The 24559-nt window shown below is 45.5% G+C and overlaps 1 protein-coding gene across 1 annotated transcript in view; it reads right to left on the bottom strand.

Moving 5' to 3' along the window:
• The window catches only part of CUNH1orf87 (chromosome unknown C1orf87 homolog), a 29747-nt gene extending 5766 nt beyond the window's left edge, over positions 1 to 23981 (bottom strand). Inside the window, exons 1-6 of the mRNA XM_077466846.1 lie at positions 23873 to 23981; positions 22176 to 22370; positions 21177 to 21312; positions 20984 to 21080; positions 20749 to 20805; positions 14931 to 14992 (exon numbers count right to left, since the gene is read on the bottom strand). Of these exons, the coding sequence (XP_077322972.1) occupies positions 14931 to 14992; positions 20749 to 20805; positions 20984 to 21080; positions 21177 to 21312; positions 22176 to 22282 (459 nt within the window). The 5' untranslated portion in view covers positions 22283 to 22370; positions 23873 to 23981. The remainder of the gene's footprint in view (positions 1 to 14930; positions 14993 to 20748; positions 20806 to 20983; positions 21081 to 21176; positions 21313 to 22175; positions 22371 to 23872) is intronic.
• Positions 23982 to 24559: the final 578 nt, after the last annotated feature.

Genomic DNA, 24559 nt, shown 5'->3' with positions numbered 1-24559 from the left:
TCTGGTAGAAGGAGTGACAACACCTCCTTTTCTGCTAGAGGAGCCAAAAATATTAAATTTACCTCAACCTCACTGGCAACCTAACCTAGGACACTTCTGCATTTGTTTAGTGTTAGATGGCTTCACTTCCTGTACCTGTGACACCAGAACAAGCAATGAGGGAAGTAGTTGTCACTGAGACAAGAAGGCACGGACAGAAATAAAGAAACACTGGTCAAAAGTTCTAACCCTTCCCCATTCCACTATTATTGTTTCTGTCCCTGTTAGAGGCTCTAAAACAAGGCCCAACCATGCATTTTTAAAGCCCCCCAACTGCAAATTTAACAAGCCTTTCCTGTTCTGGAGGTCCATATGATCACCAAAACTATGTATTAAAGTTTTTTTTAGTTATACATCAACACTATATTATTTACTACCAGCAAGTCAGCACTATATTATTTAGTTAGGATCTATATATCAATATTGCAATTGAATCAGGGTAAGAGTGTTTCCCGTTTTGCCATATGGTCTGCGCAATAACTAATTCCTGTTATGCAGGGGTGGAGGGGCGAGTTTAGAAAGTAGGGAGGATATATATATGTAGATGGCGCGGCGTGATTACCAGCTTCTGCTGATGTCACGACAGATGACGAATTGCGTGAGACTGGAACACACATTGCGCTACGTCACGTTTTGGTGGCATGCGCGCTGACTCTGCTGTGGGTCTTGCGGCTTCCATCTCCTCCAGGCTGTGTCATTGTGGTTGTTCGCAATCAGGAGGATACATTGTTTTAATTTGTTTTTATTGGCAAAGGTTATAGTCATTGAGTTTTTTATAAATAAACCACCCTACAGTCCGTTCTCTCTCATTTCTTTTTCCTGCACCACTGGTGACACCCTGATTGGAGTAACGTCCCATCCCAAGGTGGAGGGAACTGGAGGATTTGTTTAAAGAAAAAAAATATATATATATTATTATTATTATACAGGATTTATATAGCGCTGACAGTTTACGCAGCACTTTACAACATTAGGGCAGACATTACAATACAATTCAATACAAGGGGAATCAGGGGGCCCTGCTCATTAGAGCTTACAATCTAGGAGGGAGGGTCAAGTTATACAAAAGGGTAAAGCTGTGGGCGATGAGCTAATGGAGAAAATGGTGCAGTTGTTAGATCGAGGCAGGATAGGCTTCTCTGAAGAGGAAAGTTTTCAGGTATCGCCTAAAAGTGGATACATTTGGAGACAGTCTGACATATTGAGGTATCAAATTCCAGAGGATGGGCAAGTCTCGGAAGAAGTCCTGGAGGCGGATATGGAAGGAGGTGATGAGGGAGCTAGAGAGCAGAAGGTCTTGGGAGGAACAAAGAGGGCGATTAGGTTGGTATTTTGAGACTAGGCTAGTGATGTAGCTGGGGACAGAGTTGTAGATGGCTTTGTAAGTTATTTTTAGTATTTTGAATTTAATTTGTTGGGCAAGTGGCAGCCAATGGAGGGATTGGCAGAGAGGGGTAGCAGACACTGTGGTTTGTAAGGTGGATGCGTCTGGCAGCAGCATTCATGATGGACTGAAGGGGGGATAGTCTATTTAAAGGTAAGCCAATGACGAGGGTATTGCAGTAGTCAAAGCGAGAGATAACCAGGGAGTGAATCAGGAGCTTTGTGGTTTCATTGGTTAGAAAGGGACATAGTTTAGAGATGTTGTGGAGGTTGAGACAGCAAGTTTTGGAAAGTGATTGGCTGTGGGGCCGAAAGGAGAGTTCAGAGTCCAGGATAACACCTAGTAGACTGACATGTGGGGATGGGTGGATGGGGAAGAGGCACGTGGGGGAGGAAATATTATACGTTCGGTTTTGGACAAGTTGAGTTTGAGGAAGTGGTGTCACATCCATATAGATATGTCTGTTAGTAAGTTAGAGATGTGTGAGGAGACTGATGGAGTGAGTTGAGGGGTGGAGAGATAGATTTGTGTGTTGTCGGCGTAGAAATGATATTGAAACCCGTGAGAGGCTATCAGCTGACCCATGGAGGAGATGTAGATTGAAAATAAGAGGACCAAGAACAGAACCTTTGGGGACCCCAATGGAGAAGGGAAGAGGAGTGGAGGAAGTAGTATTGTAAGTGACACTGAAGGTGCGTTAGGATGGGTAGGTAGGATGAGGACCACAGTCATGGAGACCAAGGGAGTAAAGTTTTTTGAGGAGGAGGGGGTGGTCAACCATTTCAAAGGCAGTTGAAAGGTCCAGAAGTAGGAGTACAGAATAGTGTCCATTGGATTTTGCAGTTAGTAGGTCATTTGTGAGTTTTAAAAGAGCAGTTTCTATGGAGTGTTGAGGGCGAAATCCAGATTGATGGGGATCAAGAAGGTCATATTAAATGAGGTGGTCACTCAGCTGGTTGTAAACCAGGCATTCAAGGAGTTTAGAGGAAAAGGGGAGCAAGGAGATAGGGCGTAGTTTGTTAAGACTGGTAGGGTCCAAGGATGGCTTTTTAAGTATGGGGGTGACCAGTGCATGTTTTAGACGAGAGCATTGGGGAAAATGTCAGAGGTGAGGGAGAGAGTGTAGTATAGAGTCAGAGGGTGACCGTAGTGTTTGAGAGGGAATAGGGTCCAGGGGGCAGGTGGTTAGGTGGGCATTAGAAAGGAGTTTAGCAACTTTGTCTGTAGTAGCAGATTTGAATAAGGGGAGTGTCAATTGTACCTGTTGTAATGGGGTCTTAACTGGGGGAGATACCTGTAGAGTGGAGATTTCATTGCGGATTGTATCAATCTTGGTTTCTGAAGTGATTAGCAATCTCCTGGGCAGTGAGTGAGTCAGTGGGTGGAGGCAGTGGAGGACGGAGTAGGTAGTTGAAGGTAGAGAAAAGTTTACGGGGACTGGATGAGAAGGTGTTAATAAGAGTTGTAAAACAGGTCTTCTTGGCAGTGTGGAGGAAAGAATAGTATTTTTGGAGGGCAGATTTGTATTGGTTGAAGTCTTTGAGAGAATTGGTCTTGCGCCACAGACGCTCAAAATCGCGACTACGTTTTTTGAGAATTTTAGTTCATCTGTTTGCCAGGGTTGTAGGGGTCGAGGCCTAATTCTGCGTGGAGTGAGGGGAGCGAGCTTATCCAGGGTGGAGGACAGGGATTTATTGTACATGGAAGTGGCTTGTTTGTTGCAGGACAGGGGAGAGATTTTGTCATAGAGGTGGTCAGTAGCAGAATAGAGGAGAGAAGAGTTGAAGTTGCGAAAGTTTCTACAGGTGATGGTTAGGAGATTAGAGGGAAAGGTGGGGGAAGACAGGGAGAGAGAGAAACGAATAAGGTGATGGTCAAACAGAGGAAAGGGATTATTTGAGAAGTTTCATGGAGTGCAAAGGTAGGAGAATACAAGGTCAAGGGTGTTGCCATCAGAGTGAGTAGAAGCCTGTACCCATTGCTTCAGGTCAAATGAAGAGGTTAGACTAAGAAGTTTAGAAGTAGCAGGAGTGTTTGTATTAGCCGGGAACTTCCAAAGACAGAAAGTAGGGTAGCCAGGCAGAAAACTCATCAAGGAAAGTGGATAATGGTCCAAGGGGACGGTAGATCACAGCAATTTTTAGGGAAGTAGGAGAGAATAGACATATACAGTGAGCTTTAAATGATGAGAGGGAAAGCGAGGGAGGGGAGTGAATAACCTTGAAGGTGCTTTGGGGGTATAAGAGGAATCCTACTCCACCTCCCTTGCGTCCATTAGGCCTAGGGGAGTGAGTCCAGTGAAGGCCACCCTGGGAGAGGGGAGCAGGAGAAGAGGTGTCAGATTCCTGGAGCCAGGTTTCAGGGAGAGCAAGTAGATTAAAGGAATTGGTGACAAAGAGATCATGAACAGCGGTGAGTTTGTTGCAGACAGAGCGAGCGTTCCAGAGGGCGCAGGAGAGGGGGAGGCTGATGTTGGGAAGAGGAGGAACGGAGACTATATTGCGTAGATTGCGACTACTGCCAGAGGGTGTAGGGTGATGGTGATGGGTAAAGTTAAATAAGGGAGGCCCAGGGTTAGGGGAAATATCTCCAGCAGTTAGGAGAAGGAGAAAAGTAAGGGAGGTAATATGAGAATACGATTTGTATGAGGGGACATGCTTCAGTATCCTGGGGTGTTTGTTAGCAAGTGGGCTTAGAGTTAGAAAGAGGCGATGAGTGCAGTAATAGAGGGAGGGGAGAAGTGAGGGTGATATGTACAGATTGTGGGGTGGAGCGGGGGGGGGGGGGTGAAGAAAAGAGTTTGAGGAGAGAGGCTGCAATTGTGAAAAGGAGGAGAGGTAAAGAGTGCATGTTTCAGAGAGGAAGGTAAGATAATTTGGAAATGAGGTCACCTGCAATCTGCTGTGGTTTGCATTGTGCAAATCGCTGAAGTGCAAGAGCATATTTAACCACTTGCTTACTGGGCACTTAAACACCCTTCCTGACCAGACCAATTTTCAGCTTTTGGTGCTCTCACACTTTGAATGACAATTACTCAGTCATGCAACACTGTACCCAAATGAATTTTGTGTCCTTTTTTTTCCCACAAATAGAGCTTTCTTTTGGTGGTATTTGATCACCTCTGGGATTTTTATTTTTTGCGCTATAAATGAAAAAAGACCGAAAATGTTGAAAAAAAAAACGCATATTTCTTTGTTTCTGTGATAAAATTTTGCAAATTATAATTTTTTTTTCATAAATTTTGGCCACAATTTATACTGCTACATATCTTTGGTAAAAATAACCCAAATTAGTGGATATTATTTGGTCTTTGTGAAAGTTAGAGAGTCTACAAGCTGTGGTGCGAATCACACAAAATTGATCACACCTGATGTACTGGTGGCCTATCTCATTTCTTGCAACCCGAACAAGTCAGGAAAGTACAAATACCCCCCAAATGACCCCTTTTTTGAAAATAGACATTCCAAGGTATTTAGTAAGATGCATGGTGAGGTTTTTGATGTTGTCATCTTTTTCCCACAATTCTTTGCAAAATGAAGATTTTTTTTTTTTTTTTTTTCCTCACAAAATTTTCAATGTAATAGGTTATTTCTCTCACATGGCATGTGTATACCACAAATGACACCCCAAAATACGTTCTGCTACTCCTTCTGAGTATTACGATACCAAATGTGTGAGACTTTTACACAGCCTGGCCACATACAGAGGCCCAATATTGAAATAGCACCATCAGGCGTTCTAGGAGCATAAATTACACATCTTATTTGTCAACCACCTATTACAGTTTTGAAGGCCCTGGAGCACCAGGACAATGGAAATGCCCACAAAGTGACCCCACGTGGCACTGACAACACGTGGCACTGACGACACGTGGCAATGACAGATGGCACTGGAGGCAGATGGCACTGGAGGCAGATGGGGCTGACAGATGGGGCTGGCAGATGGGGCTGGCAGATGGGGCTGACAGATGTCGCTGGCAGATGGCACTGGGGCTGGCACTGGCAGATGGCGCTGGCTATTTGCTCTGGCTAATTGTTCTGGCAAATGGGGCTGGCAGATGGCACTGGCGCTGGCAGGTGGCACTGGCGCTGGCAGGTGGCACTGGCAGGTGGCACTGGCGGCACTGGGGCTGACGGCACTGGGGCTGACGGATGGCACTGGCGCTGGCAGGTGGCACTGGCAGGTGGCACGTGGCGCTGGCAGGTGGCACTGGCACGTGGCACTGGCGGCACTGGGGCTGGCGGCACTGGGGCTGACGGCACTGGGGCTGACGGCACTGGCGCTGGCAGGTGGCACTGGTGCTGGCAGGTGGCACTGGCAGGTGGCACTGGCGGCACTGGCGGCACTGGTGGTGGCAGGTGGCACTGGCAGGTGGCACTGGTGCCATTGGCACTGGCGGCACTGGGGCTGACGGATGGCACTGGCGCTGGCAGGTGGCACTGGCGCTGGCAGGTGGCACTGGCACTGGCGGCACTGATGGCACTGGGGCTGACGGCACTGGGGCTGACGGATGGCACTGGGGCTGGCAGGTGGCACTGGCGCTGGCAGGTGGCACTGGTGCTGGCAGGTGGCACTGGCGCTGGCAGGGGGCACTGGCGGCACTGGGGCTGTTGGCACTGGCGGCACTGGGGCTGACGGCACTGGGGTTGACGGCACTGGGGCTGACAGATGGCACTGGGGCTGACGGATGGGACTGGGGCCGGCAGGTGGCACTGGGGCTGGCAGGTGGCACTGGCGCTGGCAGGTGGCACTGGCGCTGGCGGCACTGAGGCTGACGGCAGGCACTGGCGCTGGCAGGTGGCATTGGCGGCACTGGGCTGACAGATGGCACTGGGCTGACAGATGGCACTGGCACTGGGGCTGACAGATGGCATTGGGGCTGACAGATGGCACTGGGCTGACAGATGGCACTGGGGCTGACAGATGGCACTGGGCTGACAGATGGCACTGGCACTGGGGCTGACAGATGGCACTGGGGCTGACAGATGGCACTGGGGCTGACAGTTGGCACTGGGGCTGACAGTGTAACAATTTATCACTTACAGATCGCTCTCCCTCCTCACACGCTGTCTCTGTGTGAGGAGGGAGAGACACGGCAATGGGAGATGATCTCATATGTTTACATATGAGATCATCTCCCATTGGCAGCTGCGATCTGTATTTGCCTGTCTCCGGGAGACACGGCGAATACAAAACTTCCGCGATGCACGCCCCCGGCGGCGCACATTGCGGAAGTAAACACGAGGCCATCCAGGGACGGCCAGGCGAATGAACCCGCCTGCTCTAAGGCCGTCATTCGGCCATAGGGCGGGCGGGAAGTGGTTAAAGAACCCCACTTCTTTGGAAGAACCCCCTATATGTGTTCCCCCGTAAAGAAGGCCTTGTTTTTATACTGTGTTGGGTGTGGGTTGAATCTGGCAATTAATTAATCAGGAGGTAATATTAGGCACTAGAACAGCTAGTGGAGCAAATCTTTTCACATCACATTCAAACTGCAAGAGGACCAAAAGGCCAAAATTCTAAAGATAAGGGAACCCATAATTTAGGTAAGACTTAATAGCTAAATAAAGATTGAAATAATGTGAGCATGGCTACAGATGGAGTTGAAACAGTGGTGACAAACAGATTTACCAAATATGCATGTGAGCAGTCAGTCAATGTTCAGTTTGAAGTAGATGGTAGATAGTATTTTACCAAATATATAATATTTATGGTTCAGAGCCCTATGTCCGATACGTATAACGATGACAAACAGGGTTAACATAAACTTATCACTTGAAATAGACCTGAGGGTGTGCCCTGGTCTAACGTACGGTATACCAAAATAAGGGGGCATACCCTAGATAAGAAATGAGGATTAAATGAAATGAACATGAAATGAAGTGAAATGAGTACTCTGTGAGGAGTATGATGCCTTGAGAAATGCCCTAAAAAAGGGGATGGGAGGGTGGGTATTGCACACAGGAACCGACAAGGAACACAGCAGAATGGGCTGATTAAATACCCCTCCGGGCTCCTCCCATAAATTCCGACCACCGTACTGGCTGATAAGGAACACAGCTGAACGGGCTGATCAATTACTCCTCCGGGCTCCTCCCATAAATACAGGCCACCATACTGGCCTTTCAACTTATGGTTCAGAGCCCTATGTCCGATACGTATAACGATGACAAACAGGGTTAACATAAACTTATCACTTGAAATAGACCTGAGGGTGTGCCCTGGTCTAACGTACGGTATACCAAAATAAGGGGGCAAAAACATACTGGTAGGGAATTGCTCTTTATCGATTGAGTTTGATCGCTGAGTGAGTTTAACAGATGCCTGAGCTATTTCCACCTGAGGATTGTGGCTGTACTGGGTGAAGCAGGCAGACTCCTACCTGCCTAGCTATTCAATGACATTGTCTGGGGACCCGCTGTTACCGATTCTGTAAAAGTGGATGTCTACGGTGGAGCTTACTTGCTGCTCTTTGAAACCGCTAGGGGGAAGTACGAAGTGATCTTTGTATCAGGCTAAGTAGCGTCTACATAGCTCTCGGCCTGCTGGATTACCGCAGGTGAACTTTCCAGGTCACAGGAACCTGTAGTAGGCCAACACCTGGCTGCTTGTAGGACCATGCTAGGGGAGAGAACAAACGAGGGAATAGTCAGGATGGTCGAAATACCCTTAAGGATGTCACCCGTTCGGGTAAGCATTTGTCACCGACCATCGGTTGGATTTCCTGGACTTCACGAAGCACGGTTCAACCAGCGTGGGACATGAATAAAGAAGGTTTGCGGGGTCCGGCAAGGACAAGAAATGTTGCCTGCCGGCTAGGTATAGCCGAACAGTGTTATGGGATAGGCAGCTGAGTATGACAGTATGAGGGAAAGGCCGGTAACTGCTTGATGTTGGAGGTTTCATAGGAGTGGTGTATCCAGAATTTCTGAAGGCCCTCCAGGCCGTCTGGTAGTTTGAGCACGTTGCGAGAAAGTGAGACGTTTACGAGTTTGGTCGCTGTTTGTAGATATTGTACTAAACCGGGGTTTAGGTGAGACCGACCAAGGACAATGGCTGACACTGGATCGGCTCCAGTCAAATATGACAGCGCATCTGCTACGAGATTGCTCTAGGCCAGGAACAATGTATAGTCAACTTTAACTGAATTATAACGACAGCTGTACCAGCCTACCCAGGCAGGACATGACTGCTAGGGATTTAGACCTATCTTGCAATAATCTCTGCTGGTTGCCTGATGGTGGCCAAAAATTGCAGCGAAGCCTGTGATGGTCGCTACATCTGTCCCTAGCTGGGGTGATAGGGGCGAGATAGACGGTATAAACATGAAATACCGATCTACGTAGTACGGAACCTCTGATATTGAAAGATCCGTGGCATCCAGATTAAGGGTCTGACAGGGGCCCTGAATCTGGGAGGGGAAGACGAGGATGCATGACATAAAGACCAACCCTGGGGAATGACCATATTGCAGAACTGAGCATACCCGAAACAGACTGAAGCTGCTTCTAGGTATACCCCTGTGTGTGGGTGAAGTGTTTGAAAAACGGACCTGATAGGGTCAGCTTGTCAAGGGGGAAACTGGCGTGCGAGGATGTTCTACATGTCCCTAAAGATGGCAGTTGTGATGGGCAAGCGTCTAGCGTTGGCTACGGTCAGATGTTTCTGGATACCCGTTAGAGGGGATCTTACTGTATGGGCCATCAACAGACGGCTCACCGGGGTCCTGTAAGGATAGAAATGTCGGGTGCTGGCTAGATATAGCCTGACCGTATTACGAGAAGAAGCCAGCTGCGTGTGGCAACTCGACCTCTGGTGTAGGACGGAAGCTGAACTCAACTGCCCAACGGGAGGAATGAGCGTCAGGAATGGCGAGTGGCGTAGTCACTGGGGCTAAGTGGCCAAATGAGTACAGCTGAAAATGATGTGTGGCTGAGTGCCAACAAAATGCTTGCAACGATCACAAGTTATGCTAAGTTGCACGCCTAGCCGTGATAGCAAGTGTTGCGCTTAAATGTGTGCACACAATGATAGCAAGGGAGTTAACGTCACTGGAGATGTGTTTGTGGTGGCTGGACTCGGTGGTGTCGCAGACGTCCGGACACAGGGCTGTGAGCAGTATGACCTGAAAAGGCTAAATAAGTTATGCCAAGATGCGTGCTTGCTACGATTGCAAGAAGTTATGCTAGGATGCGTAGTTAGCTGGGTTGAAAAGACAAAGTCCACCCAGCCCACGACAAAATCAACAATTTAGACAAACAACATTGCACAACCCGACACACCCAATGCTATCCCCACAGCTGATCCAGAGGAAGGCAAAAAACCCCCGCAGAGCATGCTCTAATTAGCTACAGCAGGGGAAAAAATTCCTTCCTGACCCCTCGAGCGGCAATCAGATTTCTCCCTGGATCAACCTACCTACAATATAGCACCCCGTTATACTACGTACGTTAGGAAGATATCCAGGCCTTACCCAGCAATGCACTGAGCCAGCCAGAACTGCCTGCCAGCAAGGATAGTACTACGTTTGTGCCTGGGGCTTGCTAGCGACAACTGCAAAGTTTATGCTAGGATGTGTGCTAGCAACTATTGCAAGAAGTCTATGCTTGGATGCGTGTTTGCAACGATTGCAAGAAGTTTATGCTTGAATGTGAGTCTGCCACGATTGCAGGGAGTAATGCCTAGATGTGCTTGTGGTGACTGCAGGATGATTGTGATTGGATGCGTGCTAGCAACAAGCTTGCACAGAGTTGTACTTGGATGCGTGCAAAATGAATCCGATATGAACTGGATGTAGGTGAGAAATGAATCCTATGAATTGGTTATGTGATAATCCGACCCAAACGATCGTGGAGTAGATGACAATGAATCCGATATGAATTGTTGAGTTATACCCATAAGGCTGAAAAGACGGGTGTGGATTAATGCGTTGCTGGTTTGAGGGATTTGAGTTGGTAAGTGATGAATATGTGGAATGAAATAAATGAAATGTTTGCCGTGATGTAGACAAGAATTGGTATGTTTATGATTAATGATGAGTTGGAACTGCGGAGCACAGAACGAAATGAGGTCAAGACACCTGGGGCATGCCTCGATGAATCAGTGCATGGAGGGTGCTACTGGACTTCACTGACCTGTTAAACACAAAGGCCAAACCAGTTGAGGATTCCATACCTGTCATAGACAACTGGCCAAATGGTGACTCCTAATGGGAGTGGTGAGCTTTGAAATGAAACGAAATGACATAAAATAAAATGAAATGAGACAAACAAACACAATGAAATGTTTTTTTTTTTCTTTTTTTTAGATATATATTTTTTTTTTCCTTTTTCTAATATTATTATTTCTTCCTTTCCCCCCCTTTTTTTTTTGAAATGAAATGAAATGAAATGAGACGAACAAACATAAACGAAATGTTGCCTTTGATAAGAACCTGCCATGGCAGAAGCGCAGCTCGGTCGTGTCACAGGCGCCACTGACAGCGAGCCGGACTCTGGAGCATGTACTGAAATGAGGCAATTAGTGAAATGAGGCCAAATGAGCATGGACCCCTGTCCAGAACCCGAATTTGTAAAACAACTGGGTTTGAACCGAGGTGCAGGAGGTGACAGTGAGATGAGTGTAATGAGTGAATCCGCCATGACAGAGGCCCGAATCGCCATGCCGTAACTTTGCGACTGAGCACGAAACGGACTCTGGAGCATGTACTGAAATGAGGCCAGTCCTGGGGCACGCCGAGACGAATTAGAACATAGGTGTGACTATTCGTGTCGGAGCGTGATAGGTGAAACAAAATGATACCCATGACAAAGACAGGGATCAACGGCTGCGCTCAAGAATCAACGGTGAACCCTGTCTCTGGAGCATGTACTGAAATGAGGCGAAGCAGCTGGGCACACCGGAACGAATCGGTGCACATAACTGCGTCAGGATTCGAATCGGAGCGTAATAAGTGACATACCATGACAGAGACCGGAATCAACAAGTGGCCCACCGATTCGGTAAAGAATCCGTCTCTGGAGCATGTATAGAAATGAGGCCAAACAACTGGGCGTACCGAGGCGAATCTGTGCATCGATATAATGCGACTGGATTCGTAACGGGGCGTGATAGGTGACCAGAAATGATATGCCATGACAAAGACAAGAATCGAAAACCGTGGCTGAACCTGCGAATGATTCTGTCACTGGAGCATGTATTGAAATGAGGCCGACAACTGGGGCACACCGGAGCGAATCGGTGCATCGGAGATGCGACTAGATTCGAATCGGAGCGTGACTCGTGACCGAAATGAAATTAAATGATTGAAATGATCGAAAATGATTGAAATGATCGAAATGATAGAAATGATCGAAACGATTGAAATGATCGAAACGATTGAAATTATTGAAACGATTGAAATGATTGAAACTCTCCGGTTAGTCAGAATTTAGGACGTCTGTTTGGGAATTTTCGAAATGATCCGAACGATTCGGACGTAGGGACCCGTGATTTGGTCGGTATGCGGAAGGTTTGAAAAATGAAATGCTCGATGTGGAGTCATGAATGAGTGACCACGACTTCTTTCGAGAAGAATGAAATGAAATGCAATGATTAAAACGATTAAAATGAGCCGGTTAATTAGAATTTAGAACATCTGATTGGGAATTTCGAAATGAACCGGACGATTCGGACGTTTCAGTAGAGACCAGTGATTTGGTCGGTATAGCGGGTTTGTGAAATGAAATGCTCGATGTGGTGTCACGAACGGATGACCACGACTTCTTTCGAGAAGCAAGGAGCACAAATGTTTAGAGGTAACGGATGCGTGAATGATATCGGAAAAATACGAAGGTGATATTTCAGTGAGTGGTTCGTGAATTCAACAGATCACAGTTTAGTGACATGAAATAACATGAAATGAGAAATGGGAGCCGAAGCCCTACCCGTGACCGCCGAACCAGATGCGTTGCACGATACCGGCAAGTTTCGAGTTGTTGCGCCTCAGACAATACAGGAACGCTCACGACGGCAAAACCGACTGTAACACGAGGATGAAGACAGGACTTCAATGAAGACGGAACTCACGAACACTGCACTCCTTCTATCAAACGGTCTCGAATAGTCGGCCCTAGATCTGTGGTATTGCACATAGGAACCGACAAGGAACACAGCAGAATGGGCTGATTAAATACCCCTCCGGGCTCCTCCCATAAATTCCGGCCACCGTACTGGCTGATAAGAAACACAGCTGAACGGGCTGATCAATTACTCCTCCGGGCTCCTCCCATAAATACAGGCCACCATACTGGCCTTTCAACATATAAAAACACAAGCGGGAGATCAGCTCTCATTAAAATAGTATAGGCTGTCTAGATTACATATGTCGTTAACTGAAACATCCACTAGGAGGTGACTTTGGATCTTAATATAGTGTACACTTGTGTGTGTGTGTATATAGTATTATCCATTGTTTAACCACTGTTGTGTCTCCTGGAGGAATGTGTTTGCTGAGTTGGTGCCAGCCCAGTGGATCTATTCCTTCCTTTTTGTGAAATAACTTTTCCAATTCCAAGTGAATTAACTTTTACAAGTAAAATATTTTAGAACCGTGTACTACTGAGTTGTTTGATTTTTGCTTTATAGTGTTAACAAGATGTCTGAACGAAGAGTGTCAGGTGGGTTGGAAGGTTCACTTGTTCATGGCCATGCAGATGAGCAGGTAATTCTCAGCAGTCCCTAAGGGCCGGTTCACACAGGGGGCGACACGAGGCGACACGACTTGCCATGCCGCGACCTGACAAGTCGCCCCCGTTCTGTACAATGGAACCGTTCTAAGAGGAGCGACTCGAGTCGCTCCGACTCAGAAAAAAGGTTCCTGTACTACTTTTGGGCGACCTCGGGCGACTTGCATTGACTTCTATACAGAAGTCATTTGCAAGTCGCCGCTGAGGTCGCGGCAGGTCGCGGCGAGGCAAGTCGTGTCGCCTCGCATCGCCCCCTGTGTGAACCGGCCCTAAGGGGGCCGTGCTACACGGACACAAGTCAGTACTTCCTCATCCACATATATATCATTTTTATTTAATTTTTTACTTATATCTACCTATATTAATTACTCATTGGAAGAACGGCAAGTGCGGTTTTTTGCACAGTAGTTTGTGTGCACGTTTTTAAAATTTTCCTGTTATGGTGACCTCTCAAAATTTGGTATTTCCTTTCACTTTTGGTGATAATGGTTACCAGGATAAATAGGGAGGGTGAATCTTCCTAGCGAGGACACAGACAGCAATAAAAACCTGACAGGGGTTATAATCGCTCTCCACTAAAGCCTCAACAGTTTTGGCTTGGGTTATTCTTTAAAACTTGGCAAAGACTCTAACCCTAGCCCACTTTTTTCAAATATAATTTAAAAGTTTTAGGTGAGGTTGAACTTTAACAACTTAAAATCGGAGCTTCACCCAAAAGGGGAAGTTTCGCTTGAAGCACTCCTTAGCAGATTAGGAATGAATGGGGTTTCTCGGCCAACGGGCAGATATTTTCTTGGGCCCCTTGGCCTGCTGGGAGAACCTATTTATTTGGGTGGAGTCAGTTGATCGGGGTTCTGTGCCACCTGGACAGTTGTCTGGGTGGACGTGTGTCCTATTGCCCAAGGCTGCTAGGCCAGAAACCTAAGGCCTATCAAAGTCCAACCAGAAGTAACGGTTCCGCAGGCTGGGGAACCAGTCCACCTTGCTACCAGAGATGACAGTAAGTGAGATGAGGCCTGTACCAGAGCAGCCGGATAGTGAAGAAGTGGGAAAGCATCAGCAAGTGCCAAGTCAGGGACCCAGCGGGACAGCAGAGGTGACGCTTGTGGAGTGGCAAGCCAGGGACCTAACGTGTCAGCAGGGGCGAAGCTTCAGGAGTATCTGTGAGTGCCAAACCAGGGACCCAGCAGTGAAGCGGGGTGATGCTTGAGGAAGATACTGAGTGCTACAGTGAAAGAGCTCAGGGGATCCAGTGGCTAGTGGATCTGAAAGAGACTGGGAGCTCATTGAGTGAAGACCCACAGTGAGAGAGTGTGGGGTAAAGAGAAATGTTTGTGTTGCAGATAGTTGAATACCTTTACCGTTAGTAACGGCTACAAGATTGTTGCTATAGGAGACAGTGGTCCAACCTATACAGAAGTGGTGTCCAGCTGGAGGCCTTCACCTGTATAGCTGTCTACCTATAGAAGTCTCGGAGTCTGCCAATTAACATTGCATTTATCTAAGGGCGTTCTGGCCCTAATCCTTTCTCATGCTTCTGTTTGAGAGACAATAAATCTCTTTGCATTCAAAAAGTGTTTGGTGCCCACCTGTTCATCTTGCATTACACCCACCATGCCTTGTAACACACTCTACACTGAAGGATGTCAGCTGTCCTTAACTCTGAAGGTCAACAATTTGGCTTCAGGGGCCCTGGGACTTTGCTACACTAACAAAATAAATAATATGCTATGGCTAAGGATAGGCTTTAAGAATAAGTTGGTGAAAATAGATGGACTCACCGAGTCCTGTGGGCTCACTTGAATTTCAGGATCCTTACTGTATACAGGTAGATCTTCTGTGGCTTGTAAATTAGGGGAAAGAAAAGGACTGTTAGCATTGACAATGTACTGTACAATCTGAGACTGTATAACCTCCTTTAGATCTATCAACAGCTATGTAGGGCCCTGTGGATATTCCACCACAAATAACTTGTTAGACTGCTGCCGTGTGCACCTAGCCCTTATATCATTATTTTATATTATATCCATAATTAGGATGTAACATGAAACATGGTAACATTTTATAACCCCCCCCCTAAACTGCCCCCACTTCAATCACGGTGGTACTTTGCTGCCTTGAGTTTTGTTCCGCAGTTTCTTGTGCACTTTAGCAGGGTGTGTCAGGTGCCATTACCAAAGAATGGCATTGCAGCAGGCTTGCAAAAAAGATGTGAGTTTATGTGCATTGCAGGAACACGCTCAATTCACACATGCACTAACTTAAAATGGTAGCATATCATACATTCAGAAACCAGATGCCAACTCTCGAACCCTTTAGGTCCGAATGGATGACATGTACAGCTACATATTTTGGGGGTCAGGCCCCCTTCCTCAGAGCTGGCATCTGGTTTCTGAGTTAATGATACGCTACCATTTTAATCTGGTTCTGAGCATATTTGTATCTCATTACCTTTTTAATAAAGTGCTGTAGATAATGCACTAGGTGGTTGTCCCCTTTTGTTCTGTTGTTGTTTGTACAGATAAAGACTCTCCAATCTGAAGAGGGCTGCAATTATCAGTCTGGGTTGCACAGCAGTCATTTAAATTTGTGAACTTTATGGCCAGCGTCTCTGTGGTTTTTAGCGCTAAGGTGTCAAGTTTGCATTGTTCCTAATCAGATGATTGACCCCACCTAGCGGGTCCTGCGGCTTAGTTTAGAGTGGCTCCTGGGCCTATGAAGGATCTTTTTTGTGTTTTGAGGAAGGAACATCCTGAGTGAGTAATACCTTTTGCTAAATAGACTGTAACAAATGGGAAGTGTTCTGCACTTGTGTAATCAATGAATGGAAAGTTAAAGCGGAACTAAACTAATTGATTTAACAGTTTCAGAAAACAGTTACATTCCTGGCATGCCAGCAATGTAACTGTCACATTTGCCTGTGCTCTCAACTAAACTGTTAAACCATGAAATAGCTGGTGTCATAACTGATCACATGCGCCTCACCATGGCAGTTGCAGATCAAGCACAGAAAAAGATGGCATCCCCCTTGACTGAAAGAAACAGGAGGGTTTAGTTCCACTTTAAAGTGGAACTTTACCCATAACAACTTGATAAAAAATAATGTTCTTTAGGAAGACACATACATTCTACAATAATAATTATGCTACCAAAATTAGTGTGTGCTGTAAATTGCCTCCAGCAGTGTGTGCTGTAAAGGAGAGTATTCTCCACAGCAGCCAGGTAAGCTCGCACCTCCACTCCCCCCCCCCAGTGATTGTTCCAGGGACTCCGTCCGACCGCCTACGGGGGTCAGGAAGGAATTTTTGCCCCACTGGTGCGTTTGGCTGCTACTGTCAGGGGTTTTTTCGCCTTCCTCTGGAACAATCAGGAACAACCGTAGGTTAGCTACCCCTACCTCCAGCCTCCATTCCATTTTTCACGCTATCCTAGGACCACTATTCCAGATCACAGCCAGACTTCTTTTCTGAGCGGAGACCTTCACCTTAAGTAAAGGTAGCCGGAACAGCCATCAACCGAATACAACAACTCCTTCCGCATCCATATAGGCATCCCCTGATCAACTTGCGCGTTAATAGCCTCAAGCACGGCGGCAAGTCTGATACCTAGCCCGTCCTCAGGATCAATACCCTGATCAGGATCATCATCTTAGGCCCATAGTACCATCAAAAGCATCCACAAACCATGTGCTACTTCAAATACTCAGCTGAAGTTCTGCACAGACTAAGGAACATCAACACCACATTGCCATCTTCCATACAAAAAATACTTCAAAGAGAACAACTATTAAAAACCGGACGACAAGCAGCTCCCAACCACAGGAAGACATCTACTCGATCACTACAATTAGATTGCGCCTTGATTAACGCCAGGTCTGCAGTCAAACATAGACTGGAAGTACACAACTTCATCATCGAGAACAATGTAGACTGCCTCTTCATCACCGAAAGCTGGTTAACCTCTGACTGCAACACCATCCTCACCGAATTGGTGCTGGAAAACTACAGGATCCTAACCGAACACCGGATAGGGAAAAAAGGAGGAGGCCTAGCAGTGATCTTTAAAGGTCACCTGGATCTCACGAAACCATCATCTCAGAACCCAGTGCCTTTTATGGAAACCCTGACGCTACATCTTCAACCAACACCCCATGACACCACTCATATTCTACTGTGCTACAGACCACTGGGACCAAAGTCCAATCTTCTTTCACCCCTCACGGAATCCTTTGCAATGCACACCCTAAAATTCAAAAATTTCCTGGCACTCTGAGATTTCAACCTTTGGGCAAATGAGCCTAAAGACCCCATTGCGACTGCCTGCATCAATCAACTAGAAGAACTGGGTCTCCAGCAACTGATAAAGACTCCCACGCATGGGTCAGGACACACCCTGGACCTAATTTTCAAACAGAACATTGACGTCAACATACTCGACAACATAACTCTGCCATGGATGGATCACCACGCCATCAAATTCAAAATAGCTACCAACATCACCAACGAAAAACGGAAACCTGTAACAACAACGCACTGGACCAGATCGCATAAAAAACTGTACTCCGAATCCTTCAAATCCACTCTGTCCAACAAGATAACTACAATAACCTTAAACCACTCTACGGAGGAAACACTCAACTCCCTGAACAGGGCATTGCTGCAATCAGCAGACTCGGCAGCACCAAAACGCAGGGCTCTCATCAGGAAGAAAAACTCTGGATGGTTTAATAGCTCCCTCGCCGTACTAAAGCAAGAACGCAGAAGAGCGGAAAGAACATGGAGAAGAAATACCACAGAGAAAAACCACTTTAACTACAAAGGTCTCACAGAGAATTATCGGAAAGCAATCTTCAAAGCCAAAAAGGACCACTTCTCATATACAATCTCAACGGCCGCAAACCAACCATGGGAACTGTTTAAACTGGTTAATCAATCAATGAATCCGGTGTGCCTAGAACCCCCAGAAAGCGAATCCCAGGATTACTGTGACAAACTGTCGGATTTTTTCATCGATAAAGTCAAAACCATCAGGGAAACAATTTGTCAGAAGAAAACATCCAACCTCAGCCAGCAAATACATAAAGAGGATGTCTGCACCAACATACCGCAACCGCCTAAATTTTCCCTATCCCCAATTACCGTAGACACCGCAAAAAACATCATTAATAAACTGCGTGACAGTACCTCACCTATTGACATCATCCCCACAAAACTACTGAAAGAATGCTCCGACATCGTGGCTCCAACCATAACCCACCTCATAAACCGATCATTCCACGAAGGGATTGTTCCCAGCATCCTCAAACAAGGCATCATCAAATCTCTACTCAAGAAACCAAACCTGGACCCTCAGGATCCAAACAACCGTAGGCCAATTACGAGCCTCAACACCATTTCTAAGATCATGGAGAAAGCTGTAGTACATCAGCTACAACTTCACCTAGATACTCACAAACTCCTGGACCCGCTGCAATCAGGCTTCCGCCCGGGTCATGGAACAGAAACAGCTCTCCTCAAGATTTGGGATGACGCCCTCGAAGCAGCAGATGACGGAGAGCCGTGTCTCCTCGTACTGCTAGACCTAAGTGCAGCGTTTGATACAGTAGATCACAATACTCTACTCGTCCGACTCACAGAAGTAGCCAGAGTCCAAGATATAGATCTCCAATGGTTCGCGTCCTTCCTAGGAAATCGTTCACAGACAGTGAAACTAGGAAAATTCCTCTCCGAAACTCGGGCAGTCACCTGCGGAGTCCCTCAAGGCTCTCCTTTATCACCCGTTCTCTTCAACATTTACATTCGCCCACTTCTCCAAATCATCAGATGCTCAGATCTCTGCTTCCACTCTTACACTGACGACACGTATCAATGGAAAAAAAGATCACCAACAACAACTTGAAAACTGCCTCAAATCAATAGAGGACTGGATGACCACTAACTCCCTCCAGCTGAACGAATCAAAGACAGAGCTTCTTATCTTACACCCAAATCATAAGCCCGCAACCAAAACCTCCTGGTCTCCACCAACCGTCTTTGGGCAGACTATCTCCCCAAAGACCAAAGCGAAGATTCTCGGGGTTATTTTAGACGCACAAATGTCAATGGATGCGCAAATAGGATCTGTAGTCAGTGGATCTCACCATCTGCTACGCATGCTTCGCAGACTCATCCCTTTTATCACAAAGGATTACCACAATATCAACTTGCGCGATTACAACTGATCCAAAACACGGCAGCAAGGCTGATAACAGGAAACAAACCCTGGGAATCCATCTCTCCTTCGCTGAGGATCTTACATTGGCTAACCGTAAAAAATCGGATCACGTTAAAGACCATTTGCCTCACCCACAAATGCGTGCATAGAGAAGCTCCGCAATACCTAATGGAGAAAATAAATCATTACACACCAAACCGCAGTCTTCGATCAGCCAACAAAAACCTCCTCCTCGTGCCCAAAGCCCGGTGTAAATCCAAGGGGGATCGGAGATTCGCTGTCCAAGGGCCTCGGCTATGGATTGCTCTACCAATCAACATCCGCCTGGAAGAAAATCACCTGGCTTTTAGGAAAAAACTCAAGACCTTCCTCTTTTAGCAGATGATCAAAGCTCACCACAGCACCTAGAGGCGATTCAGTTCGCATTGTGCGCTATACAAGTATTTCATTCATTCATTCATTCAAGCCTCAGTTCCACCAGTGTATAAGCAGGGTCAGTCTGTTTTCTACACTGCAGGTGATGCTCAATCACAGTGGCAGTGAGGAGGAACATGGTTTCTCTATGGTTTCCTGGGTCACTGGGGCATCTATCCGGTTGGATTCTGACAGTCCACGTGACCTGGCACCCATCTTGGGTCAGGCAGAGTCTATTTAAGACCCTGGCTCCTGGGTTTGGTGTGCAATTTAGCGTGTGGATAGTGTAGGGACAGGCAACGTATCTGTCAGGGACAGTACTAGCAATAGGGAAAGGAATCTACCACTCTTCTTGGAAACCTTCCCACTTGGGCTCTGAGCAGTCAGGCTGCATTACGTTTCTCAAGACCGATGCTGTCAGCTCAGCTGAGACCTTCTTCGCTACACACTGCTGTCATCGTCGTGAGTGTTTCTGGCTGGGCTTCTTTTTGCTGAGCTTGTTGTGTTCTGTTTTTCCTTGACTTCAATAAAAGTTCCATTATTTGCATCTGGACTGAGTGTGTGTCATTGCTGTGACCCAAAAAACACAAAATTTAAGTGCCTCCCAGGTAGAAAGGTGAGAAGTAAAGTCCGAATAGACTGCTGTGAATGCAGGCAGGGACAGGGAGCTTGTCCTAGCTCCAAGCTGCAGCAATAGAAAAGATCCATAAGCCGCACATCATGAAGCAGACCCATGTGCATGAGGTGACTCAGGTGAGATGAATGGCAGCCTCAACGTAGACTTCAGTTAGACCATGCCCATTTCGCTCCACCCCTTGGAGTTTAATCATAGGGATTGTGCGCCTTATGGATCCTTTCCTGTGTGTTATTGCTGCTGCACCCACCCATAAGTGTCCAAAAATCTATTGGCAAATGAAAAGCAGTGTTTTCAGAGAAAGAAGATCAGTAGGAGGCAGTGCTGTTTCTCTTTACCTTCATTTTCCTGTGGTAAGTATTGGCTCTGTAATAAATCCAAAATCTTCCTCCAACTGTAAAAAGTCCAGAAAAAATGCCAGTCAGAGCAAATAATAATTACCACCCAAAGCTAGCATTTTTCACATGAACTCTATTCAATAGATAGATAATAAATAGGTGTGATGTGCTAATTTTATGTGAAAATGGTGATTAGAGGAGAAATCCTTTGATACATAAACAGTAAGAACTTTCCGAATTTTTCCTTGGTGAGCAAAGACGTCATCTTCCAGGAGAGGGATCAGCGATGATGGAGGGATAGACACTCCGTGAGACTCACACACACTGAGAAACTATAGAAATACAGAGAAGGAAATTGCAGTTAAAGGAATTTAATTTCCCAAACCTATAGCTAGATAGGAAAAGCATGACCTAACATCGGTTATTACCTCAGAGACTGACAACAGATCACACAATGTTCGGTCTCTTCTCAGCAGACTTCCTCGGAAGGAATTGATATTGGGAATTCTGCACATCATCTCTATCAGATGTGAAATTACGTTTTCTTGACCCACAACAGGACAGCTGCGGTAACACAAATACACACAAAGTGATTGTCATGAAAAGGATTGGTGATCAGTAATGTTGGCTGTACACTGGTAGAAATTCTTTAGAAAATATTAATTTAATTGACATTGTGTGCACTGTCTCAACTGTGAAGAAGGTAACCCCCTTTTATGGAGGGCAGACAGCAGGATCTTTTTGTTTATCAATACAGCACATGTGTCATTTTATTCATAGAGGGATTAATAAATCAAGGTAGACTGCTGTATAAAGAGGTAGATCCTTCTTACAGCTTAGAAACAAAGAGTAAGAATTGTGCATCACTGTTCCATCAGTGTGCTCTGTCTCAACTCTAAAAAGGGGAAGAAGGTGTTCCTTGGATGGAGCATTATCAGCACAGCAAAAGTGTCCTATCTATGATAGATAGATATTGCACATTATACTTCTGATCCATTCTCTATAACGTCTATGTTGTATATTATATTTATGACCCCTTCACTATATAATCTATGTTGTACATTATATTCCTAACTGTATAGTCTACGTTGTACAATAATCAAAACCAGTTTTTTGTTACTGCCTGTACTGATTTCAGATTTCTACTCACTTCTTTTCCTAATGGTAACTTTATCAAAGGGACAGGTCAAGGATAAATATTTTTGCTTTATTATTTTAATTTTAATTTGATTTTTATAATGTATAATTCAACAAGAGGACAGAAAACCCCTTAAAGTTGACAGAAAAATCCAAAACATCATGCAGAGCCAGGAATTATGGACATAAGATCTTGGCTTTGGGGTGTGGAAAGGGTATAAAAACCTATTGGATGTCACAACCCAACCCACCGGGTGGATTGGCCCTTTAAGCAACAGGATAACACTTACCATTTAGAATTATCCGCAAGATATCTGACATATTTACTTCCAACGATCTTTACAATCATTTCGGGCATTTTTTCGCTGACCCAAGAAGGGTTTTTAAGGTGAGACATGACACATCCATGAATTTTCAATAATCCCCACTAATATAGACTGTTCTCACTATATCTGGAGACCCGTCATATCTTCTCCATCTGTTACCTAGAATGTCAAAATAAGTCACATTTCTCAGAGAAATCATCATTGCTTGTTCCTCATATCACCAACAACCATGGATTTTTCATTTGTCCATCCAAAAAGATCCATCACAAGCAAAACTTTAGAATGTGAGCTCTTCTTAACAGGTGAGAATGTAATAAAGTTAAGGGCCATGTTTTGGTCCTTCAGGTGTTGAGCAGCTTTGGTTCCCATATGCCTTACCACAGTGGAAGTTACCACTTTCTTTTCGATAGCAATCTCTCATGAATGGGACCCCTCTGAACCCGATTGGATTGTAATTGTACGGTCTTCCTTAAAGTGTAACTAAAGGCAAAGCTTTCGTTTTGGATAGAATGGAGAGAGATTAGAACACCTGTCAAATTTTTATAGCTGTCTGTGTTCCTGTTAGGGATATTGAGCCTCTCTATTTGTCCTGGTGATCATTATCACTGAAAGTGAAAGAAAATCTCAAATTTTGGGTTGTCACCAGAGCAGAAATAGAGGGCAAATCTTTCAATGGGATGCTAGTTCAGGTAGTGACAACTAGGGAATTCCTCACTTTGGAGGGATTTCCACTCACTTTCTGTTTTGGCTATGGGAGAGGAAGTGAAGGGAAATCTTAATAATGGCATAAACAAAGAAAAACCCTGACAGGGCTCATAACACTCCCTTACTCTAACCAAAATGTAAAAACAAGTTTTGCATTTACATCTAATACAATTTTGTAAAGCAATGCACACAATGTTGATGCTAAATAAATCCTACATAATGTTAATATTTGACCTTCTGTCCTGCCTAACTGCTTACCATCCACGTAACGCATATATGCGGCAGGAAAGAGGCTGGGCTTTAATCACCCACAAGCTGCACAAATGCATCTATGGTCAGCCAAGGTTTCTTTGCTCCTAGCACAGGGACTGAGTTGTCATAGACATCTCCTGGTCCCTAGCAGCACTGAGATGCAACAAAGGATGAAAAAAAGGTGAAAACAAGTATTCCATTTGTAATAAATTACAATTGTTTATGATACACAGTGCACAGAGCAAAGAAAGCTTACATCTATCTTTAATCTTCATTAAATTCTTCTAATAAATCCCAATTAGGGATAACCTACAATAACTAACTCAATATTTCTTCAAAAGAAAAAAAATGAAACGAATCTCAAAATGCAGATTAGTAAGCAAATTATTTGTCTGCACTTGCACTTGCGAATGTGCCAGACATTGTTTACATGCGAAAATCCAGTGGGGGTTCCTGGTGATTAGTTGCAGTAGGCAGCCGCATTATAGAGAATCGGAGGCTGCAAACTCCCACAGCTAATCGAGGCTGTAATCACCTGGGAGTGATCAGCCCTGGATGGAGACAGTCTGCCTTTCATCCTTCCCTTTCATTTTAATTCCTCACATATTTCCCTTCTTCCTTCTCATATTTTCATTTCTTTCTTCTTTCCATATTTCCCTCCTTTCTTTCTCCATCTCTCTTTTTCTACCAACTACCCACCTCACCTGAGATTATGCGTCTGGTGACTACGTCTGTTGGCAGGAAAAGCCCAGGCACCTATGGAATGTTCATTAATGTCTTACAGGATCTGTTTGTCACGTAAGAGTGATGGAGTGTGATTTCTTGTTACTATGTATGAGGCAAACACACACCCTGATCGCTATCCACAGACTAGAGCCATGGTTTATCTTTTACATTCATTTCTGGGAAAGATACACAGCACTGCTCAGCTGGTGTTTGGCTTGGTAGGCACTGTGTGTTTACTGTGCGCCAAAGAAACTTAACACGTCTTTTTTTTTTCTTTTTTATGTAAAACTGAACTGCGGGTAGCTGTGAAAGATGCAGATTAAAGGCAAAACTAATTTATTTTCTTCATTTTGGAGGGTTATAAAACCCTTGTCAATGTTTTTTGCCATCTACAATATGTAACCATTTTAGGGTCACATAGCCAAGACAGGAAGTGAGAGGAGATCCCTCCAAATTGAGGAAATCCCTGGTTGTCCCTGACCTAGAGCAACCTTTTTCAAACAGGGTGCTTTCTGGGTTCTTCAGGGGTTCCTTGGCAAATTTGCCCAAAATTGCTCAAAAATTGTCAACAATCTAGAGGATGGATCAAGCCTGTCTTTTTGTTAGACAAAGTCAAACATTTTTATTATGCAGCATTAAAAACCTTGGGCATGGCGTGGCCCAGT

This window comes from Lithobates pipiens, unplaced genomic scaffold (assembly GCF_037356315.1).
Source record: "Lithobates pipiens isolate NorthernLeopardFrog02 unplaced genomic scaffold, aLitPip1_a1.2 Scaffold_4, whole genome shotgun sequence".
Classification (NCBI taxonomy): Eukaryota; Metazoa; Chordata; class Amphibia; order Anura; family Ranidae; genus Lithobates; species Lithobates pipiens.
This window is presented reverse-complemented; position numbering and strand designations above follow the sequence as displayed.